This window comes from Oncorhynchus tshawytscha, linkage group LG26, assembly GCF_018296145.1.
Source record: "Oncorhynchus tshawytscha isolate Ot180627B linkage group LG26, Otsh_v2.0, whole genome shotgun sequence".
Classification (NCBI taxonomy): Eukaryota; Metazoa; Chordata; class Actinopteri; order Salmoniformes; family Salmonidae; genus Oncorhynchus; species Oncorhynchus tshawytscha.
Window position 1 is genome coordinate 7,477,616 of NC_056454.1, and position 15,940 is coordinate 7,493,555.

Here is a 15,940-nt window from a genome sequence, read left to right on the forward strand (position 1 = left end):
AGGTGCTTTGAGAGACTAGTCAAGGACCATATCACCTCCACCCTACCTGACACCCTAGACCCACTCCAATTTGCTTACCGCCCAAATAGGTCCACAGACGATGCAATCTCAACCACACTGCACACTGCCCTAACCCATCTGGACAAGAGGAATACCTATGTGAGAATGCTGTTCATCGACTACAGCTCGGCATTTAACACCATAGCGCCCTCCAAGCTCGTCATCAAGCTCGAGACTCTGGGTCTCGACCCCGCCCTGTGCAACTGGGTACTGGACTTCCTGACGGGCCGCCCCCAGGTGGTGAGGGTAGGCAACAACATCTCCACCCCGCTGATCCTCAACACTGGGGCCCCGCAAGGGTGATCCTCAGCCCTCTCCTGTACGCCCTGTTCACCCACGACTGCGTGGCCACGCACGCCTCCAACTCAATCATCAAGTTTGCGGACGACACAACAGTGGTAGGCTTGATTACCAACAACGACGAGACGGCCTACAGGGAGGAGGTGAGGGCCCTCGGAGTGTGGTGTCAGGAAAATAACCTCCCACTCAACGTCAACAAAACTAAGGAGATGATTGTGGACTTCAGGAAACAGCAGAGGGAACACCCCCCTATCCACATCGATGGAACTGTAGTGGAGAGGGTAGTAAGTTAAGTTCCTCGGCGTACACATCACAGACAAACTGAATTGGTCCACCCACAGAGACAGCATCGTGAAGAAGGCGCAGCAGCGCCTCTTCAACCTCAGGAGGCTGCAGAAATTTGGCTTGTCACCAAAAGCACACAAACTTCTACAGATGCACAATCGAGAGCATCCCGTCGGGCTGTATCACCGCCTGGTACGGCAACCGCTCCGCCCACAACCGCAAGGCTCTCCAGAGGGTAGTGAGGTCTGCACAACGCATCACCGGGGGCAAACTACCTGCCCTCCAGGACACCTACACCACCCGATGTCACAGGAAGGCCATAAAGATCATCAAGGACAGCAACCACCCGAGCCACTGCCTGTTCACCCCGCTATCATCCAGAAGGCGAGGTCAGTACAGGTGCATCAAAGCTGGGACCGAAAGACAGCTTCTATCTCAAGGCCATCAGACTGTTAAACAGCCACCACTAACATTGAGTGGCTGCTGCCAACACACTGACTCAACTCCAGCCACTTTAATAATGGGAATTGATGTAAAATATATCACTAGCCACTTTAAACAATGCTACCTAATATGTTTACATACCCTACATTATTCATCTCATATGTATACGTATATACTGTACTCTATATCATCTACTGCATCCTTATGTAATACATGTATCACTAGCCACTAACTATGCCACTTTGTTTACATACTCATCTCATATGTATATACTGCACTCAATACCATCTACTGTATCTTGCCTATGCCGCTCTGTACCATCACTCATTCATATATCTTTATGTACATATTCTTTATCCCCTTACACTTGTGTCTATAAGGTAGTAGTTTTGGAATTGTTAGCTAGATTACTTGTTGGTTATTACTGCATTGTCGGAACTAGAAGCACAAGCATTTCGCTACACTCGCACTAACATCTGCTAACCATGTGTATGTGACAAATAAAATTTGATTTGACATATGCTGAGCACTTGTTGGCTGCTTTTCCTTCACTCTGCGGTAGAACTCATCCCAAACCATCTCAATTGGGTTGAGGTCGGGTGATGGTGGAGGCCAGGTCATCTGATACAGCACCGCATCACTCTCTTTGGTTAAATAGCCCTTACACAGCCTGGAGGTGTGTTGGGTCAATGTCCTGTTGAAAAACAAATTGGCGTATCGATGCAGAATTCTGTGGTAGCCATGCTAGTTAAGTGTGCCCTGAATTTTAAAATAAATCAGTGTCACCAGCAAAGCACCCCCAGACCATCACACTTCCTCCTACATGTTTCATGGTGGGAAACACATGCGGAGATCATCCGTCCACCTACTGTGTCTCAAAGACACCGCAGACAGAACCAAAAACCTCAAATTAGGACTCATCAGACCAAAGGACAGATTTCCACTGTTCTAATGTCCATTGGTCGTGTTTCTTGGCGTCCTTTAGTAGTGGTTTCTTTGGAGAAATTCGACCATGAAGGCTTGATTCATGCAGTCTCCACTGAACAGTTGATGTTGAGATGTCTGTTACGTCAACTCCAAAGTATTTATTTGGGCTGCAATTTGAGGCTGGTAACTAATGAACTTATCCTCTGCAGCAGAGGTAACTCTGGGTCTGCCTTTCCAATGGCGGTCCTCATGAGAGCCAGTTTCATCATAGGGCTCGATGGTTTTTGCCAATGCACTTGGAGGAAAAAAACATTCAAAGCTTTTGAAATTTTCCGGAATGACTGACTGAAGTAATGGACTGTTGTTTCTCTTTGCTTATTTGAGTCGTTCTTGCCACAATACACACTTGGTATTTTACCAAATAGGGTTATCTTCTGTATACCACCACTATCTTGTCAAAAAACAACTGATTGGCGCCAATGCATTAAGGAAAGAAATTCCACCAATGCATTAAGAAGGAAAGAAATTCCACAAATTAAGGCACACCTGTTAATTGAAATGCATTCCAGGTTTGGGCCGGTAGCATTGTCCTGGCATCTGACAAAACTACCTCATGAAGCTGGTTGAGAATTCCAAGAGTGTACAAAGCTGTCAAGGCAAAGGGTGGCTACTTTGAAGAATCTCAAACATAAAATATATCTTGACTTTTTTGGTTACTGCATCATTCCACATGTTATTTCATAGTTTTGATGTCTTCATTATTATTCTACAATGAAGAAAATAGTAAAAATAAAGAAAAACCCTGGAATGAATAGGTGTGTCCAAACCTTTGACTGGTATTATATACACAAAAGTATGTGGACACCACTTCAAATTAGTGGATTTGGCCATTTCAGCCAAACCCATTGCCGACAGCTGTATAAAAATCAAGCACACAGCCATGCAATTTCCATAGACAAACATTGGAAATAGAATGCCCTTACTGAAGAGCGCATTGCATTTCAACCTGGCACCTTCATAAGATTCCACCTTTCCAATAGGTCCTTCTAGAGCTGCCCCAGTCAACTGTAAGGGCCGTTATTGTGAAGTGACAACACCTAGGATCAACAACGGCTTAGCCGCGAAGTGGTAGACGACAAGCTCACAGAACGGGACCACCGAGTGCCGCCATTCGATTCTGGAGCAGTGGAAACATGTTCTCTGCAGTGATGAATCACGCTTCACCATCGGACAGTCCGTCAGATGAATCTGGGTTGTCAGATGCCAGGACAATATGCTACCGGCCCAAATAAATAGTGCCAATGTAAAATTTGGTGGAGGAAGAATAATGGTCTGGGGCTGTATTTCATGGTTTGGGCTAGGCCCCTTAGTTCCTGTGAAGGGACATCTTAACGCTACAGCATGCAATGTCATTCTAGACGATTCTGTGCTTCCAACTTTGTGGCAAGTGTGGGGAAGGCCCTTTCCTGTTCCAGCATAACAATGCTCCCATGCACAAAGCAAGGTCCATACAGAAATAGTTTGTTGAGATCAGTGTGGAAGAACTTGACTGGCCTGCACAAAGCCCTGACCTCAACTCCATCTAACAGCTTTGGGATGAATTGGAACGCCAACCTCGAGCCAGGCCTAATCGCCCAACATCAGTGGCCGACCTCACTAATGCTCGTGGCTGAATGGAAGCAAGTCCCCGCAGCAATGTTCCAACATCTAGTGGAAAGCCTTCCCAGAAGAGCAGTCTTATAGCAGCAAAGGGGGGGGACCAACTCCATATTAATGGCCATGATCGTTGAAGTGAGAAGTTCAACGAAAAAGTAGCTAGACAATCTTTAGCAGTCTTGAGTCCTAGAGGGAATGGAAAGAATCCAACAATTGTGCAACAAAGCACCACGATATTAAAATTAAAATCAGTCAACGGTGTAATTGTTTGAAAGGTGATCTAAGCAAACTATATGCACACTGCTCTGCATCAATGACTCCATATAATTTTTTTTATTTAAAAGTGGCAATGTGTAACTTTGGGAGACCAGAGCAAATTATCATAGAAAAGTAAGAAGATCTGTAACACACTGAAAGCAAGTCTAAGAGGCTGTAGAATTGTTCGATTGTGTGCCATTTCTAAGCTTCCCATTGAAGTTGAGTCTTTCTTTTGTACACCAGCTTCAAACAGCTGAAAATACAATACTTTTGTTACTGGAAAATATATTTCAGTGGTTTAGATGGTACAATGATTCTCTACACTATACTTATTTTGTCACATGAACAGAAATATTAGAATTTTAGCAACCAGGAAATGGCAGAGCGATTTGTGTAGTGCAACTTCAACCTTTATTTTAAGCCCACATGCAGTCTTTATAATTGTGTTTTAAATCACTCTGTCTAATAAAATCAGTGTGGGTTTATTTCATGAAAATAACTCCAAATATGTTTTTGATCATTTATTTCCCTGAGCCTTTTGTTATCGAAATGCTCAGTCAGACACGATCAAACAGATTTGTAGACACAGCCATGATTGGCATACAGGATCCTCTAGACCAGGGATGGGCAATTGGCAGCCTTTTACAGGCCATCGGATCTATTTCCCCCCCAAAAAAACACTGTTAAAGAGTGAGAAGAGTTAGAATGCACAAGGGGAAATTTTTCAATTTGGTTGTTCATAAGCGGTTTCTCTCGTTATGTCAGTAACTGAAAGGCACTCAACTAGCTTGTGTCAGCTAACATTTTTTTTTTAGATTCAAGGGAGCCCTGCATGACAAGATCAGCAGCAAGTTACCTGTATCGAATACATTGGTTATTGCTAGGCTACTTATCTACAGATTCAAAGTGCGCATCCCATTTCTGGTCACATTACAGGAAGGTTCTTTACACTCCCACTGAGAATTAAGACCACTAAGGAACTTTTTTTTTTGGGGGACATGGACACATCCTGACTTTAGGACAATCCCAATATGATTGAAAGCAGAGAGTTTGATTTGAGGGTTGTATGCCTTTAAAGATACAGTCTGGGATATGTTTAATGGCAGCTCGCCACTTGTTTTGGTATACAGCTAAGGGATGGGCCTGGGGTAAAGTTAAAATTCATTAGACAGTGCTTTTAGATGCCATGATCTGTCAGTCCTTGCATCCATAAGGTAGTTTAAAACATATTTTGTTTAAATTCTTGTCATTTGTAAACCCTGGAGTAATACAACCTTATATTTTGAGTTATGGTAGAATTAGTTTTGCTAATCTCATGAGGCATCTAACATATTGCCAGATCCCAGATTGCACTTGTAAGGACAGAGACTGACATGAAGAAGGCTAGAGACAGACTCATCAATCCATGCTCTATAGATCTGTAGTCAGAGTATATTTAAAGATTGAGCAGAGACAAGAGTAGGTTTAGCTGTAAGAGCAAAACAGAGAACATCCTGTTCATAAGAGTCTCCCCTTTCTATAGAGTGGTTAAATTAGTTTGTAGGCAAAACTGCTACAGACGTTTGTGAGAAGACCAATTTTCGGGGTGTTTCCTGGTCCGACAAACAGCCCTGTAGTTCTACCACTTTTGACAGCAGATGCAGAAGGGCGACATAAGCAGATGCGGTGAATTGAGACGCAGAGACTGCAATTGAAACTGGTATCTGTAGCTTGAACTGACCGATTTTTATTTTTTTATTGTTGTACTTAAATTGATGGACTGGTGCATAAAGATTTTTTTCTTCTCATTTTTATATATCAGTAACAGATATTAAACAGGCCATGTTATTTTTGCTATGATCTGTCCCTCCTAGGGTAGAGTACTGCATCATACAATTATTTGTAAACATTCTACAGCAAGAAAGACTGTCTGGTACCCATGCGTCATTACGGCAGGCTACTTTATATCAATACTACCGTTTAGGCCAACATATGTTTGTGGTAATGTTGATGTCAGATCACCATGCGTATCTCAGTCAATTCTGATAACCTGGTACAGATCCCTAGTCTTCTACCCAAGCAGTCGATAATCCTGCCAATACCAGAGCTAATCAATGACTAACTTCCTTATACCAGACTTAGGATAAGGAGGTGCAAATACTAGGATCCATTCGTTAAGTGGTACCAAAGGGCTGCTCGATAATATGCATCTAATGCATGACACTTACAAATATAAAACATTTATACGAGTGACTTTATACACTTGTGCAACATAAGCAATATACTGATAATTATTTCAAGACACTGAAATAACATATTGCCAAGTGCAGCCTGTTGCACACTATATAACCATGTAACAATTAAAGTGGGAATGAACTGCTAAAAATGATGTACAGTCAAATCAATGTGACACTAACCTTTCCCAGTCAAACAATCCAAGGAAAGCAGAGTAGGCTACTTACCACAGAGTGTCTTGCTTGCCCAAGCAATGCGTGAAATCAAGTTAAGGCAGTGTGACAGCGGTGCAGCTTTTCAGTTGCAAACGGCAATGTGATTACAAGGCTACTTCGCAGCCGCTTCCGACAAGACACTGTTTATAAACATGAGTCTGGGCTGACCTATGAACCCACATGGAGATAGGGCAAGACTAACCTATTTTAAGAACACACCTCTAACAGAGCATGGTGTGTGTCTACTGAATACATTCGTTGTTGAGTGCTTTCACAAGGTTTGAGATATGTGAACTACAATAATTTCCACTTTATCACCAAAGCCCCATATACTACCCACCACTGCGACATGTATGTTGTGACAGGTTAATATATGCTCTCGTTGGCTGGCCCTCGCTTCATATTCGTTGCCAAATCCACTGGCTCCAGGTCATCTATAAGTCTTTGCTAGGTAAAGCCCTGCCTTCTCAGCTCACTGGTCACCAAACCAGCACCCACCCGTAGCACGTGCTCCAGCAGGTATATTTCACTGGTCCCCCCCAAAGCCAATTCCTCCTTTGGCCACCTTTCCTTCCAGTTCTCTGCTGCCAATGACTGGAACAAAGTGCAAAAGTCACTGAAGCTGGAGACTCATATCTTCCTCACTAACTTTAAGCATCAGCTGTCAGAGAAGCTTACAGATCATTGCACCTGTACATAGCCCATCCAACTTTTACCCTTTGTACCCCAGTATCTCTACTTGCACATATTTCACTCCAGTGTAATTGCTAAATTGTAATTTCACCACTATGACCTATTTATTGCCTTTACCGCCATAATATTACTTCATTTGCACACACTGTATATAGACTTTTCTATTGTGTTGACTGTACATTTATTTATTCCATGTGTAACTCTGTTGTCTTGGCCAGGTCATAGTTGTAAATGAGAACTTGTTCAACTGGTCTACCTGGTTAAATAAATAAAACAAAATTTGTTTAAAAAAAATGTGCTGGGGAAAACCCCACTTATGACCTATAAGTCATATCCACACCTCTAATGCTCCTTAAAAGGTTTGAGACATACGCAAGACAAATCTTTCGATACCACTGGGGAACATCGTGCCAACAGTTTACTCTAAATCGACACTCAAAATATGAAATTACTTAATATTTTTTAATCTCTGTCAAACTGTTTTTGTTTCATAAAATGTGAGATGTTTTGGCTGTGCAGCTATTAATTTCAATTTGTTCATTATATCCTTGTTTTTCAGGGACCCCTAAAGTCAAGCAACTAAAAAGTACCTAGTTATTCTAAATTAAACATTCAAAAATGTTCAATGACAAAAAATATTATTGTTTATGAGATCCAAACGAGAACCTTACAAAAATATATTTTGGGGAGGGGTACACTAGCCAACTTGCCTAAATATTCTGAAAAGTTTTTATTGAAAGCTTGAAATGGACAGGACCTAAATGACTCAACAACCAAAACACACAAGTATTGCTTTCTTAACGAACAAGAAAATCAATAGTTATTTCTTGTTTATCAAAGTTTGCCAGCTAACTCATTGATCCTGCTTTGTAGTATACCCTGCTGTGTGTGTGTGTGTGTGTGGGTGGGGTCTAAACACATAGGTAAAGCTTTTGGTTACAGTAGCCAAAGAATACTGTACTTGAACTTCTAGCCAGGGGGAGCGGGTCCTTTACTCACCATATCCAAGGGCGCCTTCTTCAATTCAACTGTGAATGAAAAGACCAATTCTCTGTTTAGTATAAAGCACATATACTTTGACACACACACACACACACACACACACACACACACACCTCGAGACCCCTCAGGCTTAGTGTATTTTCAGGATTTAGTCAGGCTTGCGTGTTATGCACCACAACCAGTGTTTGTTTTTTTATTTCAGACGGCCAATGAAAAAGGTCAACGCACTACAACCCAGCTCGTGAATTCACATGATGTTACTCTTTTAAGTTATACAATTTCAACCATAATTTACACAACAATTAGGGATTTTTGACTCAGCCATACCTAGCCTGTTGTGACAGACGTTGAATGATGTTAATCCGCTGATTATTTTAGACAAAAAAAAAAGGGATTTCAGAGGTAGCTGTTGGATTTTAACAGCAAAGGATTGTAAACACAGGTGGACTTTACGTAAGAAGGGCTGAGGACTGGCTTTGGTAGATGTTTTCAGGGGGAAGAGAGAACTGTCCGCTTCCGTTCAGTACACGTTTGAACACCAACCCCCAAAGTCAAATTGAATAAACGGCCAGCGCACCAGAGATTTGGTTCTGGGTTCCAAGAAAAGACTAAACATAACCCATCTTTGGTAGCAAGCACATTTCCTAGTTAACCAAATTAAATGACTCTGTTTGGAGAACGTTAAACTTACTGTAGTAATACTGCTCCGCCTTGGCCTCCAATCCTGACGTGATAGGGCCTTTTCCAGTTCTTCAGAAATACCAACTGTTGAGCTGAAGAGAGAAGTGTGACCAATAGCCCATATTCTCAAAAACGTCAATGACAACTGAAATGCAGGGTTTTGACAGATATCAAATGGCTTATTTGATGTCCAGCTGGAGTGGCCAAATCTCCTCCTTGAGAGCTGGGTATATGCAGGCTTTGCTCCAGTCCTACACCTCTGAATCAGCTAATCAGTTCACAGAGAAGCAGCTGATCAGTTGAAGCAAGTGTGTTAGAATAGCTTTGGGGTGGAAATCCTGCCGGAGGATAGCCTAGCTAGTTGGACAAATTATGGACTTTAATCGAACAAAACTAACATTTATTGTGGAACTGGGATTCCATTCTGATGAAGATCAGCAAAGGTAAGTGAATATTTATAATGCTATTTCTGACTTCTGTTGACTCCACAGCATGGCGGGTATCTGTATTGCTTATTTTGGTCTCGGAGCGCTGTACTCAGAATATTCCATGGTGTGCTATTTCCGTAAAGCTTTTTTGAAATCTGACACAGCGGTTGCATTAAGGAGAAGTACATCTTTAATTCCATGCAAAATGGTTGTATTTTCATCAACATTTATGATGAGTATTTCTGTAAATTGACGTAGCCCTCTGCAAAATCACCGGATGTTTTGGAGGCAAAACCTAACGCGCCAATGTAAACAGAGATTTTTGGATATAAATATGAACTTTATCAAACAAAACATACATGTACTGTGTAACATGAAGTCCTATGAGTGCCATCTGATGAAGATCAAAGGTTAGTGATTAATTCTCTCAATTTCTGCTTTTTGTGACTCCTCTTTGGCTGGAAAAACGGCATGGTATGCTTTTGTCGTAAAGCCTTTTTGAAATCGGACACTGGTGGAATTAACAATAAGTTTATCTTTAAAAAAAATTGTGTATAATACATGTATGTTTGAGGAATTTTAGTTATGAGATTTGTTTGAATTTGGCGCCCTGCACTTTCACTGGATGTTGGTCAGGTGGGACGTTAGCATCCCAAGTACCCTAGAGAGGTTAACCAACAATGCTTTAATGCTTTAAGAAGAAAATGTGTTAAGGACTTGTAAGTAAGCATTTCACTGTAAGGTTCACACCTGTTGCATTCAGCGCATGTGACAAATAAAATGTAATTTGAGACAGGATTGTCTCAAGGCACAGATCTGGGAAAGGGTACTAAAAAATGTTTGCAGCATTGAAGGTTCCCAAGAGCACAGCGGCCTCCATCATTCTTAAAAGGAAGAAGTTTGGAACCACCAAGACCCTCCTAGAGCTGGCCGCCCGGCCAAACTGAGCAATAGGGGGATGACTTATTGGCCTGAATGCCAAGCGTCACAAATGGAGGAAACCTGGCACGATCTTTAAGGTGAAGCATGGTGGTGGCAGATCATCCTGTGGGGATGTTTTCCAGCGGCAGGGCCTGGGAGACTTGAGGGAATGATGAACGGAGCAAAGTACCGAGATATGCTTGATGAAAACCTGCTCCAGTTCGCTCAGGACCTCAGATTTGGGCAGCGGTTCACCTTCCAACAGGACAATGACCCTAAGCACACAGCCAAGTCAACGCAGGAGTGGTTTCTGGACAAGTCTCCGAAAGTCATTCAGCAGCCCACCAGAGCCCGGACTTGAACATCTTTGGAGACCTGAAAATAGCTGTGCAGTGACGCTCCCCATCCTACCCGACAGAGCTTGAGAGAAACTCCAAATACAGGTGTGCCAAGCTTGTAGTATCATACCCAAGAAGAGTCGAGGTGCTTCAATGTACTGGGTAACGAGTCTCAAAAATGATGTAAATGTAAAAAAGTAGAAAGAATGTCTAAACTTAAAAATAAACTGTTCTTTATCATTAAGCGGTATTGTCTGTAGATTGATTAAATAGTTTTTGTCCCCCCAATTTTAGAATAAGGCTGAAACATACAATTTGGGAAAATTCATGGAGTCTGAATACTTTCTCTACAAATCCACAGGCCTCCACATTCAAAGAACTAGCACAGTTTATTATCTGATGGTTATGCAAACAACTAAGCCTCAGGCTTTGACTTATACACGACCTAGGCGTTATACAACATGGTCCAATAACTAGCAGTCTAGTGAAAATTATCAGAGGGCCTGGCAGAAGCAGCGGTGCATTCCTAGCGTGCAGACATTCAAGGCTTTTTCTTTATCGCTCATCTTTAGACACGATGCGGTGGGAGAGGAGACGGGGGCCCTTAAGCCGCGTCATATGACTCTCACACGGCTACAGCTTCCTCCTCATCTCAGTCTCTGTGTGTGAGTCAAATTGAATTTTGTCACATGCTTCGTAAACATAATAAAAACACCGGGTGTAGACTAACAGTGAACTGCTTACTTACAGGCCCTTCCCACCAATGCAGAAGAAAACAAAAATAACTAGAAAAATAATAACATGCGGAACAAATACACAAGAAACAATAACTTAGGTATATACACACACGGTACCAGTACGAGGTAGATCTGTACATATAGGTAAGGATCAATTTACTAGGCAACAGGATAGATAATAAACAGTAGTAGCAGCAGCATACAGTGGGGCAAGAAAGTATTTAGTCAGCCACCAATTGTGCAAGTTCTCCCACTTAAAGACGAGGCCTGTAATTTTCATCATAGGTACACTTCAACTATGACAGACAAAATGAAAAAAAAAAAAAATCCAGAAAAATCACATTGTAGGATTTTAAATTTATTTGCAAATTATGGTGGAAAATAAGTATTTGGTCACTTACAATCAAGCAAGATTTCTGGCTCTCACAGACCTGTAACTTCAAGAGGCTAAGAGGCTCCTCTGTCCTCCACTCGTTACCTGTATTAAAGGCACGTTTGAACTTATCAGTATAAAAGACACCTGTCCACAACCTCAAACAATCCCACTCCAACCTCCACTATGTCCAAGACCAAAGATCTGTCAAAGGACACCAGTAAAATAATTGTAGACCTGCACCAGGCTGGGAAGACTGAATCTGCAATAGGTAAGCAGCTTGGTTTGAAGAAATCAACTGTGGGAGCAATTATTAGGAAATGGAAGCCATACAAGACCACTGATAATCTCCCTCGATCTGGGGCTCCACGCAAGATCTCACCCCGTGTGGTCAAAATTATCACAAGAACCACACAGGGGGACCTAGTGAATGACGTGCAGAGAGCTGGGACCAAAGTAACACACTGCGCCGCCAGGGACTCAAATCCTGCAGCGCCAGACGTGTCCCCCTGCTTAAGCCAGTACATGTCCAGGCCCGTCTGAAGTTTGCTAGAGAGCATTTGGATGAACCAGAAGAAGATTGGGAGAATGTCATATGATCAGATGAAACCAAAATATAGCTTTTTGGTAAAAACTCAACTCGTGTTTGGAGCACAAAGAATGCTGAGTTGCATCCAAAGAACACCATACCTACTGTGAAGCATGGGGGTGGAAACATCATGCTTTGGGGCTGTTTTTCTGCAAAGGGACCAGGACAACTGATCCGTGTAAAGGAAATAATGAATGGGGCCATGTATCGTGAGATTTTGAGTGAAAACCTCCTTCCATAAGCAAGGGCATTGAAGATGAAACGTGGCTGGGTCTTTCAGCATGACAATGATCCCAAACACACTGCCCGGGCAACGAAGGAGTGGGTTCGTAAGAAGCATTTCAAGGTCCTGGAGTGGCCTAGCCAGTCTCCAGATCTCAACCCCATAGAAAATCTTTGGAGGGAGTTGAGTCCATGTTGCCAGGCAACAGCCCCAAAACATCACTGCTCTAGGGAGATCTGCATGGAGGAATGGGCCAAAATACCAGCAACAGTGTGTGAAAACCTTGAAGACCTACAGAAAACATTTGACCTCTGTCATTGCCAACAAAGGGTATATAACAAGGTATTGAGATAACTTTTGTTATTGACCAAATACGCATTTTTCCACCATAATTTGCAAATAAATTCATAAAAAATCCTACAATGTGATTTTCTGGATTTTTTTTCTCTCATCTTGTCTGTCATAGTTAAAGTGTACATATGATGAAAATTACAGGCCTCTCCATCTTTTTAAGTGGGAGAACTTGCACGATTGGTGGCTGACTAAATACTTTTTGCCCCACTGTATGTGAGGAGTCAAGAGTTGGGGCAAAAATTGTCATAGAAGATGGTTACCTATTTAACTAATAGCTACCGGACTAACTATTTAGCAGTCTTACGGTTTGAGGGTAGAAGTTGTTCAGGGTCCTGTTGGTTCCAGACTAGCTGCATCGGTACCGCTTGCCGTGCATTATCAGGGATAACGGTCTATGATTTAAGTGGCTGGAGTCTGAACATTTCAGGGCCTTCCTCTGACACCGCCTGGTACAGAGGTCCTGAAGTGCAGGGAGCTTGGACCAAGTGATTTAATGGGCTGTACGCACTACCCTTGCGGTCGGATCCAAGCAGTTGCCATACCAATAGCTACCGGACTAACTATTTTAGCAGTCTTACGGTTTGAGGGTAGAAGTTGTTCAGGGTCCTGATTCAGCCAGTCAAGATGCTCTCAATGGTGCAGCTGAAGAACTTTGAGGACGTAAGGGCCCATGTCGACTCTTTTCAGACTCCTGAGGGGGAAAGGGCTTTGTTGTACCTTCTTTACGACAGTTTACATTTTTAAAATGTCCACTTCGGCAGACTACATGTCATGTCAAACTGAATTGAACACAGGCCACAACAATAGAAAATAAACTCCTATAAAAGTAGAGACTAAGAAATGTTTGGGGTTTTAACTAGGCTACTTTTCTACTGTATATCTGACTGGTTTGTGAGCCAGACTTTACAGAGCAGAAAGGTCAACTAAACTGGTATAGTACTTATACTATTCAAATAACTACCTTCGCCTATGTAAAAGGTTGCAGTTATCTAGAAAAGTCAGAGCTCAGAGAGATAGAGGCAGGTGTCTGATACCACATGGACACTACACACACCAGATGGTCTGTGTGGGCACAGTGAGGATATGGATACAGTGACATCAGAAAGCATTCAGACCCCTTGAATTTTTACACAGTAAATTTACAGCATCATTCTAAAATGGTTTTAAAAACATTTTAAATCCTCATTAATCTACATACAATACCCAATAATGGCAAAGCGAAAACAGATTTAGAAATGTTTTGCAAATGTATTAAAAACATACACTAGCGTTCAAATGCAAATTAAAATCGATCAAAATACAGTGCTGATAGTCATTCACAACATTAACCATGTCTATTGTAGCTGGAAACAGATTTTTTTCATGGAATATCTACACAGGCCCATTATCAGCAACCATCACTCCTGTATTCCACTGGTATGTTGTGTTAGCCAATTCAAGTTTATTATTTTAAAAGGCTAATTGATCATTAGAAAACCCTTTTGCAATTATGTCAGCACAGCTCAAAACTGTTGTGCTAATTGAAGCAATAAGCATTTGTGGGTGTGATTACAGGCTCAAAGTGGCCAGAAACAAAGTCTATTCTTGTTCAGAGAAATGAAGACTTCACATACGAGAAATTGCCAGAAGAAAGTACTTTGATTCTGTCCATTTTGAGCCTGTAATCAAACCCAAATGCTGATGCTCCAGATACTCAATTAGTCTAAAGAAGGCAAGTTGTATTGCTTCTTTAATCAGGATAACAGTTTTGAGCTGTGTGAACATAATTGCAAGAGAGTTTTCTAATGATCAATTAGCTAATCCAAATGTATAAATTTAAAAGGCTAACAATGTGCCACTGGAACACAGAAGTGATGGTTGCTGATATTGGGCCTCTGTACGCCTGTGTAGATATTCCAGTTTTTTTTTTTTAAAGCCTTTCCAGCATTAACAATGTCTACACTGCATTTCTGATCAATTTGATGTTATTTTAAATGGACAAAAAGTGATTCTTTCACAAACAAGGACATTTCTAATTGACCCAAAACTTTTGAACGGTAGTGTAGGTATTCAGACCCCTCAGACTCTAAATTGAGATCAGGAGTATCCTGTTTCCACTGATCATCCTTGATGTTTCTACAACGTGGAGTCCACCTGTGGTAAATTCAATTGATTGGACAGGATTTGGAAAGTCACACACCTGTCTATATAAGGTCCCACGGTTGACAGTGCACGTCAGAGCAAAAAACCAAGCAATGAGGTCGAATGAATTGAACGTAGAGCTCTGAGACAGGATTGTGTCGCGGCACAGATCTGGGGATGGGTACCAAAACATTTCTGCAGCATTGAAGGTCCCCAGGAACACAGTGGCCTCCATCATTCTTAAAATGGAATACGTTTGGAACCACCAAGACTCTTCCTAGAGCTGGCTGCCCAGCCAAACTGAGAAATCGGGGGAGAAGAGCCTTGGTCAGGGAGGTGACCAAGAACCCGATGGTCACTGACAGATCTCCAGAGTTCCTATGTGAAGATGGGAGGAACTTTCAAAAAGACAAACATCCTGCAGCACTCCACCAATCAGGCCTTCATGGTAGAGGGTCCAAATGAAGGCGATTCCCCAGTAAAAAAGGCACGACAGCCCGCTTAGTTTGCCAAAATGCACCTAAAGGACTCGGACCATAAGAAACAAGATTCTCTGGTCTGATTAAACCAAGATTGAAGTCTTTGGCCTGAATGCCAAGCATCACATCTGGAGGAACCCTGACACCATCCTTACAGTGAAGCATGGTGGTAGCAGCAGCATGCTGTGGGGATGTTTTTCAGCCGCAGGGCCTGGGATACTAGTCAGGATCGAGGGAAAGATGAACAGAACAAAGTAGAGATATCCTTGATGAAAACCTGCTCCAGAACACTTAGGACCTCCGACTGGGGCAAAGGTTCACCTTCCAATAGGACAACAACCCTAAGCACACAGCCAAGACAACGCAGGAGTGGCTTCTGGACAAGTCTCTGAATGTCCTTGAGTGGCCCAGCCAGAGCTCGGACTTAAACCTGATCGAGCATCTCTGGAAAGACCTGAAAATAGCTGTGCAACGACACTTCCCATCCAACCTGAGAGCTTGAGAGGATCTGAAGAGGAGATCGGGAAAAACTCCAAAGACAGGTGTGCCAAGCTTGTAGTGTCATACCCAAGAAGACTCAAAGCTGGAATCTCTGCCAGGGGTGCTTCAACAAAGTACCGAGTAAAGGGTCTGAATAATTAT

General features: G+C 42.3%; 1 protein-coding gene across 4 annotated transcripts in view; it reads right to left on the bottom strand.

The window, feature by feature from the left end:
* The window catches only part of slc39a10 (solute carrier family 39 member 10), a 62,061-nt gene that overhangs the window by 38,088 nt on the left and 8,033 nt on the right, over positions 1-15,940 (bottom strand). For 2 of the 4 annotated variants that reach the window (XM_024388725.2, XM_024388727.2), the window contains exons 2-3: positions 8,746-8,827; positions 8,052-8,080 (exon numbers count right to left, since the gene is read on the bottom strand). In XM_024388725.2, the coding sequence (XP_024244493.1) occupies positions 8,052-8,054 (3 nt within the window). In that variant the 5' untranslated portion in view covers positions 8,055-8,080; positions 8,746-8,827. Of the gene's footprint in view, positions 1-6,371; positions 6,464-8,051; positions 8,081-8,745; positions 8,828-13,276; positions 13,390-15,940 lie in introns of those variants that run through there. The other 2 variants (XM_024388726.2, XM_024388728.2) reach the window with 2 other exon arrangements.